At 37.8% G+C, this 19864-nt stretch overlaps 1 protein-coding gene across 5 annotated transcripts in view; it reads right to left on the reverse strand.

Moving 5' to 3' along the window:
* ABCA8 (ATP binding cassette subfamily A member 8) overlaps positions 1 to 19864 on the reverse strand; it is a 68777-nt gene that overhangs the window by 18917 nt on the left and 29996 nt on the right. For all 5 annotated transcript variants that reach the window (XR_006607021.1, XR_006607020.1, XR_006607019.1 and 2 more), the window contains exons 17-23: positions 19050 to 19189; positions 15014 to 15133; positions 11442 to 11640; positions 9024 to 9190; positions 5857 to 5990; positions 4779 to 4916; positions 2492 to 2602 (exon numbers count right to left, since the gene is read on the reverse strand). Coding sequence is in view for 2 of the 5 variants with exons in the window: in XM_045080950.1 (XP_044936885.1) it covers positions 2492 to 2602; positions 4779 to 4916; positions 5857 to 5990; positions 9024 to 9190; positions 11442 to 11640; positions 15014 to 15133; positions 19050 to 19189 (1009 nt within the window). In the remaining 3 variants the exon portion in view is untranslated. The remainder of the gene's footprint in view (positions 1 to 2491; positions 2603 to 4778; positions 4917 to 5856; positions 5991 to 9023; positions 9191 to 11441; positions 11641 to 15013; positions 15134 to 19049; positions 19190 to 19864) is intronic.

Below are 19864 nucleotides of genomic sequence, written 5' to 3' on the forward strand. Positions count from 1 at the left end.
AAATCTTCATCTTACAAGGTCCTCCAAATACTTGTAGATACATTGAAAATTCACTGGGATTATTGAAAGAGTACCTGTAAATGAAAATTATAAACAGATTGTCCATTAAACATTGAAATTTATTTTTTAATCTGAGTTGTCCCATTTTCAAAATACTGTTTTCTTTTATTTCAGTTATTTTTTTTTCATTAACTTTTTTTTCAGAAGATTTTATTTTATTTTATTTATTTTTTTTTATTTGACAGTCAGAGATCACAAGTAGGCAGAGGGGCAGGCAGAGGGAGAGGGTTAGGGGAAGCGGACTCCCCGCTGAGCAGAGAGCCTGATGTGGGGCTCAATCCCAGGACCCTGGGATCATGACCTGAGCTGAAGGCAGAGGCTTTACCCCACTGAGCCACCCAGGTGCCCCTCATTAACTTTTGAAATGTAATTTTGAAAAATATCCCTGTTTTTCAGAGTCCATAGTCTCTCATGATTCACCTCCCCTTCCAATTTACCCCAACTCCCTTCTCCTCTCTAACTCCCCAGGTCCTCCATGCTTTTTGTTACGCTCCACAAATAAATTAAAAAAGAAAAAAGAAAAAAAGAAAAATATCCCTGTTAAGTGTACAGTTGCATGGGGTTTGACAAATGCATATATCCCTGTACCACACTCATAATCAAGTATAGAGCATTTTCATTCCCTGTCACCCCCAATTTCCCATGCTCCTTTACAGTCAATAGCCTTTATCTTGGTCTGTTTTATCAGGTCTGCTTTCTGTCACTATGAATTTATTCTACCTTTCTGAGAATTCCCTATAAATGAAATCATCCAGGATTTACTCTTTTCTGTCTTAATTCCCTCAGTCTAAGTTGAGCCATACCCATGCCGACACATTTTCAGTTGTTCCTTCTTTTGTATTGTTCAGTAGTATTCCGTGATGTGGAATCACACATGAAATCACATGACGATATGGCCACACGAGAGTTTATTTATCAATTCACAGCTTGATGGAAATTGGGGTTGTTTCAGATTGTTGGCCATTATGAATAAAACTACCAAGAATGGTAATGTACCAGTCTGTTTGCGGAAAGATGTTTTCTTTTCTCCCAGGTAAATACTTAGGAGAGAAATTCTGGGCCATACAATATATGTATTTTTAACTTTACAAGACAGAGCCAAATTGCTTAGCAAAGTGATTGTGCATTTTACATTCTTGCTGACAAAGCGTAAGAGTTGCAGTGTTTCCAAATCCTCAAATCCTCAGTCATGTTAATGTTATTCATTTTATTTAAATGAGTAGAGGGACTTCATTGGGGCTATTTTCCTGATTACTCTGATATTTTATGGGAGCATTTTCCTTCTGTATATCTTCTTTGGTAAAGTGTTTGTTCAAATTTTTGTCCATCTTTAAAATAGGCTACCTTTTATTACTGAGGCTATATTTTATTAAAATTAGGCTATCTTTAAATTTAGGCTGTCTTCTATTACTAAAAGTTCTTTATATTCTTGACATAATATTTTTTTAAGATGGCACGCTTCACAGATTTTTGTGACATTGTGTAGGGACACTGTTACGCTTCTGCAAATCTTCCCAATCTAATTTCTGTGCTGCCAACACAAGCGTGATACAAGGCTTTTGTTAAATGTACGAGTGTGTGAATATTTTTCTCCCGGCAAAGTTTTTTACTTTATTATTGGTGTTTTACAAAGAATAAGGTTTTAACTTTGATGAGTTTCAAGCTCTCATTTTCTTTGAAGCATATGCTTATTCTGTCCCATCTAGGAAATAACTGCCTACCACAAAACCTATGATTTATTTCAAAATAATTTTGTATATGGCATGAGGTGAGTGTTGAGAAAAATTTTCTTTCCTCATATATCAGTATCAGGTTGTTCTGGTAAAATTTGCTGAATTCCCTGATTTTACTGAAAATCAACTGGTAATATCTAAGTGGTCTATTTCATTTCATATGCCCATATTACTCTCGTAAATAAATACAACACATTCTTCTTTCCTATAACTTTGTAGTAAGCCTTGAAGTCAGAAGCATAACTCACCCAACATTGTTTTTTTCTTTTTCAAAGTTTTGTCTGTTCTAGGCTCTGTGTAAATTTTAGAATCATTCTCTATCTGCAATCTATATATTTATCCCTATATTTATAAAGACTTAAAAAATGTTGGACGCCTGGGTGGCTCAGTTGGTTAAGCAACTGCCTTCGGCTCAGGTCATGATCCTAGAGTCCCAGGGTCGAGTCCCGCATCAGGCTTCCAGCTCCACGGGGAGTCTGCTTCTCCCTCTGACTCTCTCTCCTCTCATGCTCTCTCTCACTCTCTCTCTCTCTCAAATGGATAAATAAAATCTTAAAAAAAAAATACACGTTATATCTTAGGACTTCTTGCTGAGTTGGCTGCTCTGTTAAACATGCATGAATAGCCCAAAGGAAAATCCTATAATTATATTACCTTCAGCTTCTATCTGTACAAAATAATGAAGGTTTAATTATTACCTTATAATCATCAATGCTGCTCATGGCAATATAAGGAGAACATGAGGATATCAAAATCAACCAGAATATGGTATATACTTGGAATTCGTATGGACTACTACTCTCTCTGTCCTGAAAATGCAAAGAATACAATGAGCTGAATAACAGATTCAAAATTTGTTTTCTGGAATACATTTTAAAAAATATTAAACTAATGATATACACTCTTCCCTTAGGTCCCCAAACTCTTTCCTTATCCATTTTTGGTTCCAAATTTGAAGCTTAACTCTTGGCTTTCTATCCCAATTCATGGGTAAGGAAAATGACTCAAAGAAGGTGAATGAATTGATAATATGACAGAGTTGGAAGATAAAAAAGGATTAAGGTTTGTCATTTTCTTACATTATGCATCTCTTACAGTAAACAATAAATAATGATCATTCACATTCCATTTTTAACTCCTATTTAATTATTTCAAATGTGATAGCTTGAGTCAAAAAAATCCTATCAGATGTTTTATTGGCACAGTGATGATCAGTATCTGTCTAGGTATACCTCGAAATCAGATAAACACTGCTCGAAGGTTCAAAAAGAGTTATAAATTACAGTCTGAGAAGGGGAAGTGAAATCTCCAAGAAAAACCTTTGACCTTGGCCACACACATTTGTTGCTCCTGTTTGGAAAAATCTTTGAGGACCGAAGATTCACAGACTCTCCTGAAAGCAGTTCCCATGTTACTTTCATGATCTACCTAGGTAGTGTTTGATTACACATATTACTGAAAAAAGTTGTAAGCAGAGTCTGGTCCTCTTCAACCTGACCGTGAGAGAAACCCTTGCTAACTACGGGAAGGTGAAATCTGGGCTTATTGACAGGACCTTTTCAGAACACCTTACAAGCTGGGTGGGTTCAGTACTCAGTGGTAAGCCCATGACTTTGAGCAGGACAGACACAAGATCTAAAGCTATGGAAGACTATTACTTGAGCAGTGAATAGGTAAATTCAAATAGAACAGGAAATGAGTTGCTGGAGATATCAAAGTTCAGATGTTGGGCACCTAAATACAAGGTTAATTAAAGTGGCTGGTGTCAAACTTCCTGTGGCTAAAACAGAATGTTTTCATAGATGGAAGCTCAAGGCAAATTACTCAGTTTGTATCCTCCCTCAGAAACTAGAAAACTGATAGGAGGTTAATGAAATGAACCATAGAGTAGGTTCTAAAATCAACTAATACTTAATGGAGAATTAGAATTTTTGCTTTAATGATTTACCTTCGTACACATTCTTAATGAAAGGGATTTTTATTTTCTGAACACACCATGACTTGACGTATGTTGTAAGAAATTAACTCAAGATCTTGCAGGAGTGTATAAAAATAATAGTGGATTGGCCATAGATAAAACCCGTATATAAAACCCTATAGTGGTATGGAATATAGATAATTGGCTGACCTCTGACATTCATTTATGCATTTAACAAATAAATTAATTAGTTGCTTATCATGTTCCAGGCCCTATCTCAGGTACAAAATTACTTTGTAGTATTAAAAATATGGTCTCTGTGTTCGAAGAACTCTCTAAGAGGAAGAAATATATTTAGGAAATAATAAAAAAGGAATAGTTACAAACTCTAATAGGTATTCTGGTTTCCAAACTTACAAGATGGTATATAATCTAATCACCTGGGATCCCCACCCCCACCCCGTCCCCAATGCCTCCCCCAGGTATGAAAAAGCTGGTTTGGTAGGTCTAGAGTTGGCTCAGATAATGACTATTTATTACAAGAAATTGGAGTAATTCTAATGTAACCAGTCTGCAATTTTGGCCTGAACTTTGTCCTAAATTTTTCTCCTTTTGTAGCATTTCTAAAAGTACTACTAAGACTTCAACTTCTTTTCCTCTCTATCCCCCTACCCCCTTCCCTCCTTCCTTTCCTTCAGTCCATCTTTTGCTATTTTTGCGCTAGTCTCAGTGCCGCATAAGTTCATTTTTGTCCCATTCTCTTCGAAAAATATTTTGTTAGTTCTGTTTTGCCTTAAAAAATTTGAAACTCTAGGGGAACTTGGCCGGGTTAGTTAGTAGGGCATGTGACTCTTGATCTTGTGGTTGAGAGTTCAAGCCCCATGTTGGGTATAGAGATTATTTAAAAAATTGAAGCTGTAAAAGTGTATTGATTTTTCAAAACCAGGAGCTAGCATGAATCCAAATGGTGATTTATTATTCAGTAGTTTACTCAATAAGAACAAGATCACAGCACTTAGAAGAGTGATCTCCACCAGATCCTTATGGAGGAGAGTCAATATACTTACCACTATAAAGGTACTTCTGTCAGTTTGGATATGTGCTGATGGTATAATCATTCCAAGTAGTGCATTACTAATAATATCCATAAGAACTGGGAAGCAATTTAGTCTTTTGGTATTACATGCTAATGAAAAACTGTAATTCTAAAATAAAAAAAAGAAAGGTTATAAATTCTTAAAGATTTTTTTTTTTTTTCTGAAGAGGTCAAAATTCAATTTATTTTCTTTAAGATTTTATTTATTTATTTGACAGACAGTGAGAGAGGGAACACAAACGGGGAGTGGGTGAGGGAGAAGCAGGCTCCTGCCGAGCAGGGAGCCTGATGTGGGACTCGATCCCAGGACCCTGGAATCCCAGCCTGAGCTGAAGGAAGATGCTTAAAAATTGAACCATCCAGGTGCCCCAAAATTCAATATTTTAACAAGAAGATCATGTTTTTAAAATGATGTCAAATAAAGCAAAAAACACACACTGTGTAAGGAAAACAAAACATATTCGTAGGCTGTATCTTATTTTCAAGACACCAGATGTCTGGCTTAAAGCTAGAATCAATTATTACTGTTAAAGAATAAAACAGGGGTGCCTGGGTGGCTCAGTGGGTTAAAGCTTCTGCCTTCGGCTCAGGTCATGATCCCAGTGTCCTGGGATAGAGCCCCGCATTGGCCTCTCTGCTTAGCAGGGAGCCTGCTCTACCTGCTCCCCCGCACCCCGCCTGCCTCTCTGCCTACTTGTGATCTCTGTCTGTCAAATAAATAAATAAATAACATATTTAAAAGAATAAAACAGAGGTTTCACAATATATGTATAGTAAAATCACTGAGAGGAAATCTGAGATCTTTGGACTCAAATATGCACTTGACAGTGGGTATTATATAGTATTTATTTTGCTAATACATGTCATTTGTATTGGTAGACAATGACTGAGGTATGAATTATTCATCATATTAATGACTGCCACTCATTAAGTAATAAAAGCAGTATTTGCTTTTCATTTTATTTCCTAAAGGGGAGAACTGAGTACACTGGTATTATATTAGCTTTTCCACACCTTTGGGAAACATTATGAAACAGAAACCAGCATACCTCTGTATTACCAGATACAATGATGGCTCCATTATAAGACAGGTCATCGACGCCAGTTTTGGTTCCAGATACATCCACTTCCAAAGCTATGTTCTGATGCTCCACAGAATGTACAAAGTCATCAATGCTTGCCCCTGAGTTGTAGATAGGTATATCACAAAACTTAGAAAATCAATATCAGGTTGTATAGTAAAATTATAATTAATGTCATTATGTGATCCTTACTGTAATATGGTCAGGATATTTTTCTACATCAGAACATACTTGCTACTTTGAATTAAGTCTATTCACTTGTCATTCAATTTACTTTATATTTATTTGCTTCTGATTACTGCTAATGTGAAAGGTGAAAGTCTTTTTTACCACCATATGGCATTTAGAATAGATGTTTTCCCCTAGAATATTGCATTGAATGGCCATAACAATTCAAGTTTTAGTGACACAGATAATCTCCAGTAATTAACAACCAAAATGGCTGAATCTCATTTTACTACTGCTACCTTATTAACTGACTTTCAAAATGTGTCTTGAATTGGGAAGATAGCTTGTTGGATGAAGGCATGGAGAGGTTTGTGGACTTTCCCCTAGAAAGGCAACCATAACTTGTGAAAATCACTAAAAATCCAATAAGTTAAAATCTCCTGACTGCCGGGCGCCTGGGTGGCTCAGTGGGTTAAGCCGCTGCCTTTGGGTCAGGTCATGATCTCAGGGTCCTGGGATCGAGTCCCGCATCCGGCTCTCTGCTCAGCAGGGAGCCTGCTTCCTCCTCTCTCTCTCTGCCTGCCTCTCTGCCTACTTGTAATCTCTCTCTCTGTCAAATAAATAAAATCTTTAAAAAAAAAAATCTCCTGACTGCCTTAAGGGCATACAGAAAATGAAAAAAGAAAAAAACCTCCACATTTATTTAAGATAATCTAATAAATCTGGGTAAGAACACTAAGATAATGGCACTTGAGTAAAAAAACCTACACCTTCATTCCCTGTCATTGATTAGTATGACAGAAGATCCCCTCTGACTGGATCTAGTCAAGAACTTGTGCCTAGGATAGAGCTTCCAACTTATGAGTAGGGGGTGGTTGGACGAAGAGAACTCCAGACCTCTCACTGCCTGGGATGGAGTTTCTGCAACATGGGACTGGAAGGAATGAGAAAGGTTGGTGTCCAGACCCTCCTAGGAAGATAACTGGATAGCTATTGAAGTTGCATCCCTTCCTCACACCATACAAAAAAATTAACTCAAAATGGATCAGAGACCTACATGTAAGAACTAAGAGTATAAAAACCTTAGAGGGAAATATAGAAGTAAATCTTTGTGATCTTGGGTTAGGTAAAGCTTACTTAGATATGACACCAAAAGCACAAGCAAGGGAAAAAAAAACAAGTTACACCTCATAAAAATTAAAACATTATGTTTCAACGGACACCAATGAGAAAATGCAAAGGCAATCTACAGGGTGAGGTGAAATATTTGCAAAATATTTGCCATTGATTCTTATTATTCATGGTACATATATTCTCTAACATCACCACAAACATGGAATTAGTGAATTCTCAATTATTGCTCTGAAGAGAAACACAAGGTTCAGTTCCTGTGAGCTTCTGGTCACAACAGTTTCTTTGATCAATCAATATATCACCATATTTTTATGTTTTGGTGTATATATTGTTGATTCATTAACATTGATCTCACAGCCAATGGAGCTATAACTCATGCCTGAACAAAGTTTATTTGACACATATATTTTCTCTGTAAGTTACCTCACAGCCTTCCCTACTTAGGGACACTGGAAAGCACCTCGACCCTACTCTTGGGGGTCATTTTCAACAGCAAAATCACCCAAAAAAGCAAGAAAGTGTGAAAAACATTGCCCTAAATGGACTATAGAAAGGATATTTATGTATAGTGTGAGACCTGAAAGAACAAGGCAGACCATCATCTTGTTTACCTCAGCTAGAAATTGTGCATCAGGCGACTCCAATTTTTCATTTCTCTGAGCATGTCTGTGACTTACTATGAAAGAGCCAAGAGTATTGGTTTTGGGGTCACAAATAAATTTTCCTGACTAGATAGGTTTGCAAATACAGAATCTGTGAATAGTGAGGATCTATTGCATCTAAGAAGAGACATGTATCTAGAATATATAAAGAACACTTAGGATTCAATAAAAAGGACATACAACCCATATTTTAAAAGACATTTCTCCAAAGATAGATATACAATGGCCAGTAATGAAAAGACGTACATGAAAAGATGCCTAAGGTCACTAGTTACTAGCAAAATGCAAATCTAACCACAAGATACTACTTGATTCACACTAAAAGGGGTATGACCAAAAAAGGAAATAACAAATTTGGGTGAAAATGTGCAGAAACTGGAGTTTTCACAAACTTTTAGCATAACAATAAATTGGGATAGTCACTTTAAAAGAGTTTAGCTGTTCCTCAAAAGGCTAAATACTGTCACCATATGACCCCTGGGTTTTATACCCCAAGGAGATGAAAAAAAAAGTATGTACATACAAAAACTTGGACTTTTATAGCAGCAATATTCATAATAGCCAGTTATTGGAGGAATATACCATCAACTGATGAATAATAAATAAAATGTAGCACAGTCCCAGGAAAGAATATTATTCCACAATTAAAAAATTAAATATTAAAACATGCTACAACATAGATGAACCTTGAAAACATCATACTACGTGAAAGAGGTCAGTCATAAAAGAACCTACATTGCATAATTCTACTTATGTTAAATGTCCAAAGTAGCAGATCCATGGAAACAAAAAGAAAACTTGTGCTTTCTCTGAGCAGGGGACAAGTGAATGGGAGTGAGTACTTAGTGAGTATGAAATTTCTTTTTTGAGATGAAAATGTCATAAAATAAGTTGTAACGATGGTCACACAATTCTGTGAAATACACTCAAACCCACTGAATTGTAAGCATTTCATTTTGCACACAGCCACCAAAAAATTTATTTCTCCTCAGCAAATCCTTCCCTAGTTCCTTCTCCATTTTGGGCTTGTACTCATCACCCTCAAGACTCATGAGTGGTTTTATGCTGAAGAAGCCCAAAGCTCATTTTTTTCTCTCACATTTTATGTTTTCTAAGTAATGCTCGTAACAGGGAATGTGTTTAGGAATGGAGTACACACCCCATCATTACCTGTTGTATTGATGATCAGTAATTGAGTGAGAGGATCGTGTGGTGATTGTCCAGGAGCAAGGAAGTATAAATGCGGAGAAAGCTCCCAAGTGTAGCTCATTTCATATATTCTGTTGTGGATAGTCCTCAAAAGAAGAGGGCAAATTCCAACTCCTAGAATCAAGAGCCTACCCAGGAGAAAAGGGCCAGCGTGAATGCACAGTCATTTCTGAACCTTTCAGAACTGAGTGGATGATGATGTGATGAGATCAAGAGATTATGAAAATTATGGAATTAATTCTAGTAGAGTATAGAGAAGTAGTTTCTAGTTTTAACTTGCTAGCAACCATGTTTGTAATCCTCATGGCTTTGTGGAGGTCTTGGGGCTTATTTATTCTCAGTAAAAAGAAGATAAAAATGGTTTCCAGGTTTCCGTCTGGCAAATACCTTATGATTGTAGAAACAATTCAGTGACTTTTAAAAGAGACAATGGTAGAAATTAAGAAGAAGAAAAAGATGCAGATTTTGAAAAGGCTCCTATATAAGGAAAACAAAATATTTCAGACTCTCTGATTCATTTCTTGAGTTTCTGCCCCTTTCCCACCTCTAGATTAAAGATGACAAAATGGACACTTATCCTTGGTTCCTTCTCTTCTTACTCTTAGGCTATGGCTTATCCCACACAGTTTCAAGGGTCAGGTGTCCTTGAACTGTGCCTGCAGATTCGTCTTCTCTCCTGAGACTCCAGTTCTTTGCTCTCCCTTCCTGCTAGTTAATCCATCAATGCTCTGGACTCCATTTTCTTCACAGCTACTCCTCTTCAGATAGTCCCTATTGCTGTCAGTGACAGCAGGATTTCTTTAGTCACCGAGCTCAAATTTTCAATTATTCTTTATTCTCTTGTAGTCACCATTTCAAGGAAGTTGAAAAAAATTTTTTTTTTTTAGTTTGAGAGAGAGAGACAGAGAGAGGGCATGAGTCTGGTGGGGAGGAGTAGAGGGAGAGAGAGAGAGAATCCCCAAGCAGACTCCCTGCTGAACACAGAGCCCAGCACAGGACTTGATCTCTCGACCCTGAGAGCATGACCTAAGCCAAAACCAAGAGTCAGATGCTTTACCAAGTGAGCCACCCAGTTACCCCTCGGTTGAAAATTTTTATCATTCCATCCTTATACCTTGCTTCAAAACTTTTCTCTGTTCCTAATTTCTTGTTTTACAATGTTACCGCTTGTTTGAATTCTTGCTAAATGCCCAGCATCTCTCCAGACGTTGTTATACAAGGTTGCAAGATAAATAATAAAGGTTTTTCTTAAATCATGCTCTCTCCTTTTCATAGACTCTTAATGAATCCCATTACTTTCTTATTTATGAGTATTTATGGAGACTCTATTATGTGCTAACAAGTGTCCTATCTTTTTGATGCTTCATCAAAGTATTCATAGACGAGGTACTGATTGGTAGCCAAAGTGCCACAGACACAAGTGAGCCAGTGAGAGGGGATGTGATTCAGAGGAGCGGGGATAGTGGCCAGTGTGCACACAGGAAGTACGGGGGAATGAGGGACGCCTGGATGGCTCCGTCAGTTAGGCATCTGCCTTCAGCTCAGGTCATGATCCCAGTGTCCTAGAATTGAGTCCCACATCAGGCTCCTTGCTAAGTGGGGAGCTTGCTTCTCCCTCTGGCTGTCACTCCCCCTGCTCATGCTCTGTCACTTAGATATATAAATAAATAAAAGAAGTATAGGGGGTGCTTAGGTGGCTCAGTTGGTTAAGCGTCTGTCTTTGGCTCAGGTCATGATCTCAGGATCCTGGGATCAAGCCCCGCATCGGGCTCTCTGCTCAGCAGGGAGCCTGCTCCCCCACCCCTGCCTGCCTCTCTGCCTACTTGTGATCTCTGTCTGTCAAATAAATAAAATCTTTTAAAAAAAGAAAGGAAGCATGGAGAGTGAACTAGCAACACTTAGGAGAGCTGGTGGGAAGTCATGACATTTAGGTAAGACCAAGTGGAACCCAGTGGGAGCATCAGGACATCCAGGGAAGTGTCAGGAGCATTACTGTACAATACTCAAAATAAGGCATGGGCATATGGATATGCTGGGGAGGGGTGCAGGACATAAATTTGCATCCCATTGTTTCAGTCACCTACCCAGTGGAAAATTTGAAAGAGATGGAATAACACAGGAAAACTACATTACTTGAACTTTTTCCTGAAAATTCACTTCAAAAACGTGACAAATTTCCCCTGCTAGACTGCCAATGATAACCACCAAAACCATTAACCAAACTGGGGTATTATTCTTTATCCAGTTTTGTAGGTGCAGATATTTATTTTATTTTTTCATTATCTTCTCTTGATTTTACATCTCAGATTTGTTTTTTAATGTATTGATTGGGAAAAAAAAAAAGAAAAGAAAAACCATCTGTGGCCCTCTGACACTCACAGAGATAAGAGAGCTTTCCTTTCATGCTTTAAATTCAAGAAGTGAACACGTGCAATCATGCAGATTTGCTGTTTCCAGAGAGCCAGGCCCCCTATGGTCTTTGTCGTCTCATTGAGTGAGCTGAGAACTTGTTCCATCTCAACAAGCCTCTCTGTGTCTCCAGTTCTTTCTGCCTGTGCTTCTCCCAACGTGGCCATATCTACAAAATACAAAAAAAAAAAAAAAAAAAAAAAAAAAGCAATTCACAAAATCCCACTTCAGATGGACCTTCTGGAGCTTCCTGGAGGAGATGTTTTAGCAACGATATCACAATCTTCTGTGAAACTGTAGTTTTATGTGGAGCTATTGGCTGCTGCTATGAGCTAGAAACATCAATAAAGTTTCATGTCTTGAACAAAAGTAGAAAGGGGATCTTAGATCATATGGATACAGACAGTACATTAAAGAGGTTATGACAAATATGCATGATCACATCATGCCCCCGAGGTGCCCCAGAGACGGTCACCTCTCTTCCCAAGAGAATAATACCTGCTATTTTTAACCTATTAGATAAATGAAAGCACAAAGAAAGCAAAATAATAATAAAAATTTTCATAAAGGGAAGAGCCATCCTTAGAGGAGATGATACATATGGGTGTTCTCATGTTAGGGGCATGGTAGAAGAAGAAAAAAACAACTTCAGATTTGAATGAGGAGAGAGCATTAAACAAACTCTTCTGGTCATATGTGGCCTGGTACCCAAGTCACAAACTGAGTTCACACCTTTTACCAATTCTTTCCCATGAGAATTTCACCAAATACTTAGGAACAAAGGCCGAAGATTGTAAAGAAAAGCTAAGAAAGATACATATCAGGTCCATAGCGTCTTGGGCAAGATATCATCAAGGTACATGGGGCTTTCCTTTGTAAAGGAAATCCAGTAGGGGCTGGCTACCAGACAAATGAGTGGAGAAAGACAGACTAAGAGAGACTAGATCTTGGCTGGATACAGGCATTGACAGACTAATTTAGAGTATGGGGTGGTGAGGAGGAGTGATCTCACAAGACATGGTGAGCCATGGTTAAGACTGGAGAGTCAGGTTACCTCCCAGGAGTAGAGAAACTGAAACTCCCCCAAAAACCAAATAAACAAAAAAATGATAGCAAGTTGAAAATCAGGGAGATATCTGCTATTGTTGAGAAATTAGGCAGTCGGCTTGTATCCCATAGAGAGAGCTCCAGAATTTTGCCTGTGCTGGAATATGATTTTAATATCAATAAAAGTATCTTGGAAATCCACACATATTTGTACATATTTGTATATTGAATGACACATTTAGAAATCAAGTATTACAATACTCTGTCATCAAATAGGGTGTATAATGAAAAGTGTAAACTTATTTAAAATAACCAACTGGGAATTTTTGGTTTAAATGTATAATAACCGATTTTAAAAATTGACTGAAAAAATAAAAGCTCTTCAACAGATGAACGGACAAAAAAAGATGTGGTTCATATATACAATGGGATGTTACTCAGCCTTCAGAAAGAATGAATATCTACCATTTATATCGACATGGATGGAACTGGAGGGGATTATGCTAAGTCAAATAAGTCAAGCAGAGAAACAATTATGTGGTTTCATTCATATATGAACTATAAGGAATGGCACAGAGAACCATAGGCAAAGGAACGGAAAACTGAAGGGGGAGAAATTAGAGAGGGAGATGGACCGTGAGAGACTATGGACTCTGGGAAACAGACTGAAGGTTTCAGAAGGGAGGAGGGGTGGGGGGATGGAGTCACCGGGTGATAGGCACTAAGGAGGGCACATTTTGTGATGAACATTGGGTGTTACATGCAACTAGTGAATCATTGAACACTACATCAAAAACTAATGATGTACTATACAGTGGCTAACTTGACATAATAAAATGAGTGAAAAAAAAATAAAAGCTCAACAAATACCTCCTGGTGGAGGAAAGAAATCAGTGAACGTGACAAAAGATAAATTGAGATTATTAAGTTTGAAGAACAGAAGGAAAAAACAATGAAAATAAAATGAAGTCCCAGAAAAATGTGAGACATTATTAAGCATAGTAACATACACTACCACGTACATTAATGGAAGTTCCAGAAGGAGAGTTGAGAGAGAGAAAGGGTCAGAAAGTATTGTTGAAAAATTAATGGCTAAAAACTTCTCACATTTGTTGAAAAACACAAACCACACATACAAAAAAGCTCACCAAACTCCCAGCAGGATAAATGCAAAGAGATCAACATCTAAAGATATCAGGGTCAAGCTGTCAGACGCCAAAACAGAATCTGGAAAGCAGCAGGAGAAAAACAACACATCACACACAAGAGATTGTCAATAAGATCTAAAGCTGACTTCTCATCAGAAATCAGGGAGGTCAAACAGACACAATGAAAAAGTGCCCCACATCACTCAGCATCAGGGAAATACAAATCAAAGCCACAATGAGATACTACCACACACCAGTCAGAATGGCTAAAATTGACAAGTCAGGAAACAACAGATGTTGGTGAGGATGTGAAGAAAGGGGAACCCTCCTACACTGTCGGTGGAAATGCAAGCTGGTGCAGCCACTCTGGAAAACAGCATGGAGGTTCCTCAAAAACCTGAAAAATAGAGCTACCCAAAACCCAGCAATTGCACTACCGGGTATTTACCCTAAAGATAGAAACGTAGTGATCCGAAGGGGCACATGCACCTGAATGTTTCTAGCACCAATGTCCACAGTAGCCAAACTATGGAAAGAACCTAGATGTCAATCAACAGATGAATGGATAAAGGAGGTGTATACACACACACACACACACACACACACACACAATGGAATACTATGCAGCCATCAAAAGAAATGATATTTTGCCATTTGCAACAATGTGGATGGAACTAGAGGGTATTAAGCTGAGTGAATAAGTCAATCAGAGAAAGACAATTATCATATGGTATCACTGATATGAGGAATTGGAGGGGCAGGGCGGGGGGTTGTGGGAGCTACGGAAGGAAAAAATGAAACAAGATGGGATTGGGAGGGAGACAAACCATAAGAGACTCTTAATCTCACAAAACAAACTGAGGGTTTCTGGGTGGCAGGAGGAGTAGGGACAGGGTGGCTGGGTTATGGACATTGGGAGGGTATGTGCTATGGTCAGTGCTGTGAAATGTGTAATCCTGATGATTCACAGACCTGTACCCCTGGGGCAAATAATACATTATATGTTAACAAAAAAATTAAATTAAATTAAATAATTAAAAAAAAAGAAACTGGGGAGACCAGCAGGCAATGAAAGGATGTAATCAGAATGCTGGAAGAGAGAGACTGAAAATCAATGTTTTGTCTGAAATTGTTCTTGGGAAGCAGGATGAAGGCAGGGAGCCCTGTTTAGAAGAAAATGAGTCACCTCTAATAACAAGGCAACACTGACAGGAAAGGTAACAGAAGTCACAGGGATGCATTTTGGCTTTACTCATCCCTGTCCAGGAAAGGACTTGTGTCTTATGGAAATCTAGACTGCATTGTTATAAATTGTGTTATGTGATCACTCTCATGCACTTTGCTTACCCGATTCATCAATAGCTGATTTCCCTTCCAGTTTCAGGAACACTTCATTCAAGGTTGTCATGGAAACACCATAATTCTCAATTCCCAGATCAGAACATCTATCCAGATCATTGTAAAGTGCTGCAGAACACAGACAACAGAAAATCAAAACAACAAAGATCACAAGTGAGCTGAGGACCACTTTTCAAACTAAAAGGCACAAATATATGAAAAGTATGAAGTCATACTTGTGATAGGTCAGACATTTTAAAACTCACATTTCCTAATAAGGAACCTTGTTCTTCAAATTCCGTACATTATTTGTAATTGTATATTGTGTTATAGCCCATATACTAATTAACCCGAATTAACTGAAGACTCTTTTCCAGAACCATCCGTGTGTGTGTGTCTGTTTAAAGATTTTATTTATTTATTTGACAGAGAGAGATCACAAGTAGGCAGCGAGGCAGGCAGAGAGAAATAGAGATAGAGAGAGAGAGAGGAGGAAGCAGGGTCCCCACTGAGCAGAGCCTGATGTGGGACTCGATCCCAGAACCCTGGGATCATGACCTGAGCTGAAGGCAGTGGCTTTAACCCACTGAGCCACTCAGGTGTCCCAAAGAACCATTTGTGTTTTAACCAGCTGAAGGAAAAGAACTAATTTTTTTGAGAATTAGTTGGATGGTGCAGGAGCTTTTTTCAGTTCCAAAAATCTCTGTTAAAGGAAGTACACAAATTATAAATCATATTTTTTAATTTTCAGCTTTTGACTGTGGAAGAAAAAATTCACAAGATCTCACAGAGAAACACAGCCGACTTAGGGTATCTTGGAATGGTAGGGAAGGGGCAATCAGTCTCCCGCAAGCAATTCTGTATCTACTCATTCCTCAGTTTGATCACCAAAAATACTTCGGGTATTCTTACAACAATAAACAATGTCCCTGCCTACATATATCAGAATGATAACAGCTAATTCAACAAAGCTTGAATAAAAAGCTAATTTTAAATCTTAATATGATTACATACATCCTGAGGATTCCACCTGCAGCTTCTCGTTGGGCAAAAGGATTAATTAAAGGCTTTCCATCCTGGCGAGAGCAAGATAGACAGAAAAGCAGAGAAGCAGCAAGATTCAAACTGCTAGTGAACATTATGTGTCATTCTCCATTCCACCTAAAATCTTACAAGCCTCCTCTAAATTAGAACTAGTATGAGAACAGATTAATTAAGGTTCAATTAACATTTTCCCTATGGCTCTAAGGAACGCTTGTGCTGTCACCATAAAATGGACATTTGAATGACTTTGTGGGGTAATTTATGTGTCTGTTAACCACACATATGGCCCAGCTAATTGCTTCAACCACCCAGTGCAGCCCTCCTTGTGCTCCATGACCAGGGAGTAAATCTTCTGAATAACATACATAATAAGTTAACTTTTTCTTTCTTTTTTAATTAAACTTTTTTTTGGAGATTATTTTATTTTATTTTATTTTATTTTTAGAAAGAGAGAGAGAGAGTGCAAGCAGGGAGAAGGGCAGAGGGAGAGAGTGAGAGAATCCCAAGCAGACCCCCCCATCCGGCCCAGAGCTCAACATGGGTCTTGATTTCATGACCTTGAGATCATGACCTGAACCAAAATCAAGAGTTGGATGCTTACCCAACACTGCCCAGGTGTCCCCTGAGATAATTTTAGATTCACATGTGGTTATAAAAAATAATAAAGAGGGGGCGCCTGGGTGGCTCAGTGGGTTAAAACCTCTGCCTTCAGCTCAGGTCATGATCCCAGGGTCCTGGGATTGAGCCCCGCATGGGGCTTTCTGCTCAGCGGGGAGCCTTCTTCCTCCTCTCTCTCTGCCTGCCTCTCTGCCTGCTTGTGATCTCTGTCTGTCAAATAAATAAATAAAATCTTAAAAAAATAATAGAGCGATCTGTACACTTCACTCAGTTTCCCCCAATGGTAATATCTTAAAAAGCCACTATAGGATATCACACCCATGCTACTGATATTAATACAATCAAGAAACATAACATTTCCCTCACCACAAAGATCATGCTACTCATAGACAGCACACCCATCACTCCTGATCCCATCTTCTCCCAACCTATGACTGCTATTAATCTGCCCTCCATTTCTAGAATTCTGTTATTTCAAGAATGTTATATAAATTGAGCCCTACAGTATACAATATTTTAGAATTGGCTATGTCCACTGAGAATAGTTCCCTGACTATTCCTCAAGGTTGTTGCATATGGCAGTCAGTAGCCTGTTCCTTTTTATTGTTGAGTGGTATTACATGTCATGAATGTACCACAATTTAATCATTTACTTGTTAAAGGGCATCTGGATCCTTTCAGCTGTTGTCTACTCCAAATAAGGCTGCTACAAACATTCATATACCAGTTTTTGTGTAAATATATTTTCATCTCTCTAGGATAAATATCCAGTAGTGAAATGATTTGGCTGTATGGGAGTTGAGGGTTTAGTGTTTCAAAGGAATGGCAAACTTTTCCCAGAGTGGCTGTGCCATTTTCCACTGCCATCATCAAGGTAGGAGTGATCCATTTTGTCCACATCTTAGCCAGCATTGGATATAATCACTGTGTAAAAAAAAAGTTTTTAGCCATTCTGCTAAGTATGTAATGCAACCTCATAATGGTTTTAATTTGCAGTTCCCTGCTGACATATGATACTGGACACCTTTTCATGTGTGTCTGCCACCTGCACATCTTCAGTGAACTGTCTGTTCTTATCTTTTGCCCATTTTCCAGTTGGGTTGTCTGTTTTTTACAGTTGAGTTTTCAGAGTTCTCTATGTGTTCAGATACCAGTCTTCTGTGAGATACATACTTTGTGAATACTTTCTCCCAGTCTATAGCTCATTCTATCATCTCCTTAACAGGATCTTTCACAAAGCAATTTTTAAATTTTGATGGAGGAAAACTTATAATTTTTTTTCCTTTCATAAACTATGAATTTGGTGTCCAGTCTAAAAACTCTGTCTATAGTAGAACCTGCAGATTTTCTCTTATTCATTTAAAAAAAATTATGGTTTTACATTTTATATGTAAGTCCATGATTTACATTATGTTAATTTCTATATGAGGTGGGAGATTTAGGTAAAGGTTTACTTTTATGCCTGTGGATCTACTTACTCCATTTGTTGGAAAGGTTATCCTTCATCCATTAAATTGCTTTTCCCCCTTTGTCAAAAATCAGTGAGGCATATCTGTGTAGGTTTATTTCTGGGTTCTCAGGTCTGTTCTATCTTTGTGTTGATCATTCTGCCAATAGCACATTATCCTGATTACTCTAGTTTACATAATGCTATAACTCACTCTTTTGAATCTCCATAGAGGGGCCTGACCAAAATCACATCTTCCTGCTTCAAAAGAGTTGACGGGGGCGCTCAGAATCTCTGACAAAGCTGATCACTAAAGTCTTCTCCTGCAGAAAGCCAGTCTCTGAAGACTGGAAGAGGTGTCTGCTTTATCTAGTGCCTAGGCATCAACAGAGTGTCAAGGAAAATGAAAAAGTGAAAGATGTTCCCAAAAAGGAAACAAGGTAAACCTGCAGAAGCAAACTCTCATGAAATGAAGTGACACAATCTGCCTGACAAATAATTCAAAAATAGCTGCCCCCCCCACACTCACACACACAAAAGAAGGTCATACAAAAATCTTTTATGCATTGGCCTAAAAACCCCAATGTCATCACAATAATCTTATGAAAAGAAGAATCACAGAGCCATTTGTAATGGTTAAACTAGAGGTTTTCAACCATTTGAAATATATTCACATATATGAACACTAGAATATTTTGCTATGTACTACAAAGGGAATGAAAGACTAAAAAAGCTCCCTAAAATAACCAGACATTGTAAAGCAACTATTAGAATATAATATTTCCCACTGTAAATAAAATCATTCAGTTACTGTATTATTCTTTGCATCATGTTTCAAATAGCTGAACACATTGTGAGCTCTCAATATATAAGAATTATCATTATTTCTATGAATATTATTTATGTATCTCATTTTGTGGTGTTCTTGTACATTACCTGGAAATCTATTTGTTCTTTCTAAGGGCAATGTGTAGACAAGTTTTCCTTCACTTTCTGCTGATAATTTGGCATCAGGGATGTGTTGTTTAATAAGTGATGTTATATTTTCCTGAACATGCGTTTCATTCAACTGCAAACTGGTGTTTGAAAAAAAAAGAATCTATGTTATTTGACATAGTCTCCAGTGGCGTGACAAAAATTACTAGCTTCTGGCAGATCAAAAAAAATCAATTAAAATCTAATGCAAGAGATAAGCCATTTAAACATGAAAAAAGAGGATAAAAAAATCAGATCATATAAATGTAATGGGAGAAAACAAAGGGAGCTAATCAGAACTATTGGTTAGGCATTCAGGTTCTAGTGCCCAGACAAGGTTGATAAACACTCAATTCCTTAAAAGGAGAATAGTGGCAGAGTACAGATATCAAGGACACAAACAGGACTATATAAAATGGAATTTTTCAAAGGAGTTTAAGTTGGCTTAATAGGATTATTGTATTGGTCAAGAAGAAGGAATTTTTGACAGGCAAAGACATAAAGCAGGTTCAGTTATTCAATTTACTTTTTTATACATATTTATTAAATTATTAGTCTGTGATAAAAATATCCCTAAATGCTAGGATGAGGGTACAATGATGAAAAAGAGAGCACCGCCCTGTTCTTATGTAGTTCACTGTCCAGTGGGGAGACAGGGAGAAAAAAAATAAACAAGCATAAAGAAATAATTAACAATAGTGGTAAGTGCTGTGAAGGAAATGGGTTATAGATAGAAATTAATTGTGGATAAATGTGGGTATGGGTTGTTGAGATCA

Source organism: Mustela putorius, unplaced genomic scaffold, assembly GCF_011764305.1.
Source record: "Mustela putorius furo isolate JIRA1106 unplaced genomic scaffold, ASM1176430v1.1 tig00000487_pilon_pilon_pilon, whole genome shotgun sequence".
Taxonomy (NCBI): Eukaryota; Metazoa; Chordata; class Mammalia; order Carnivora; family Mustelidae; genus Mustela; species Mustela putorius.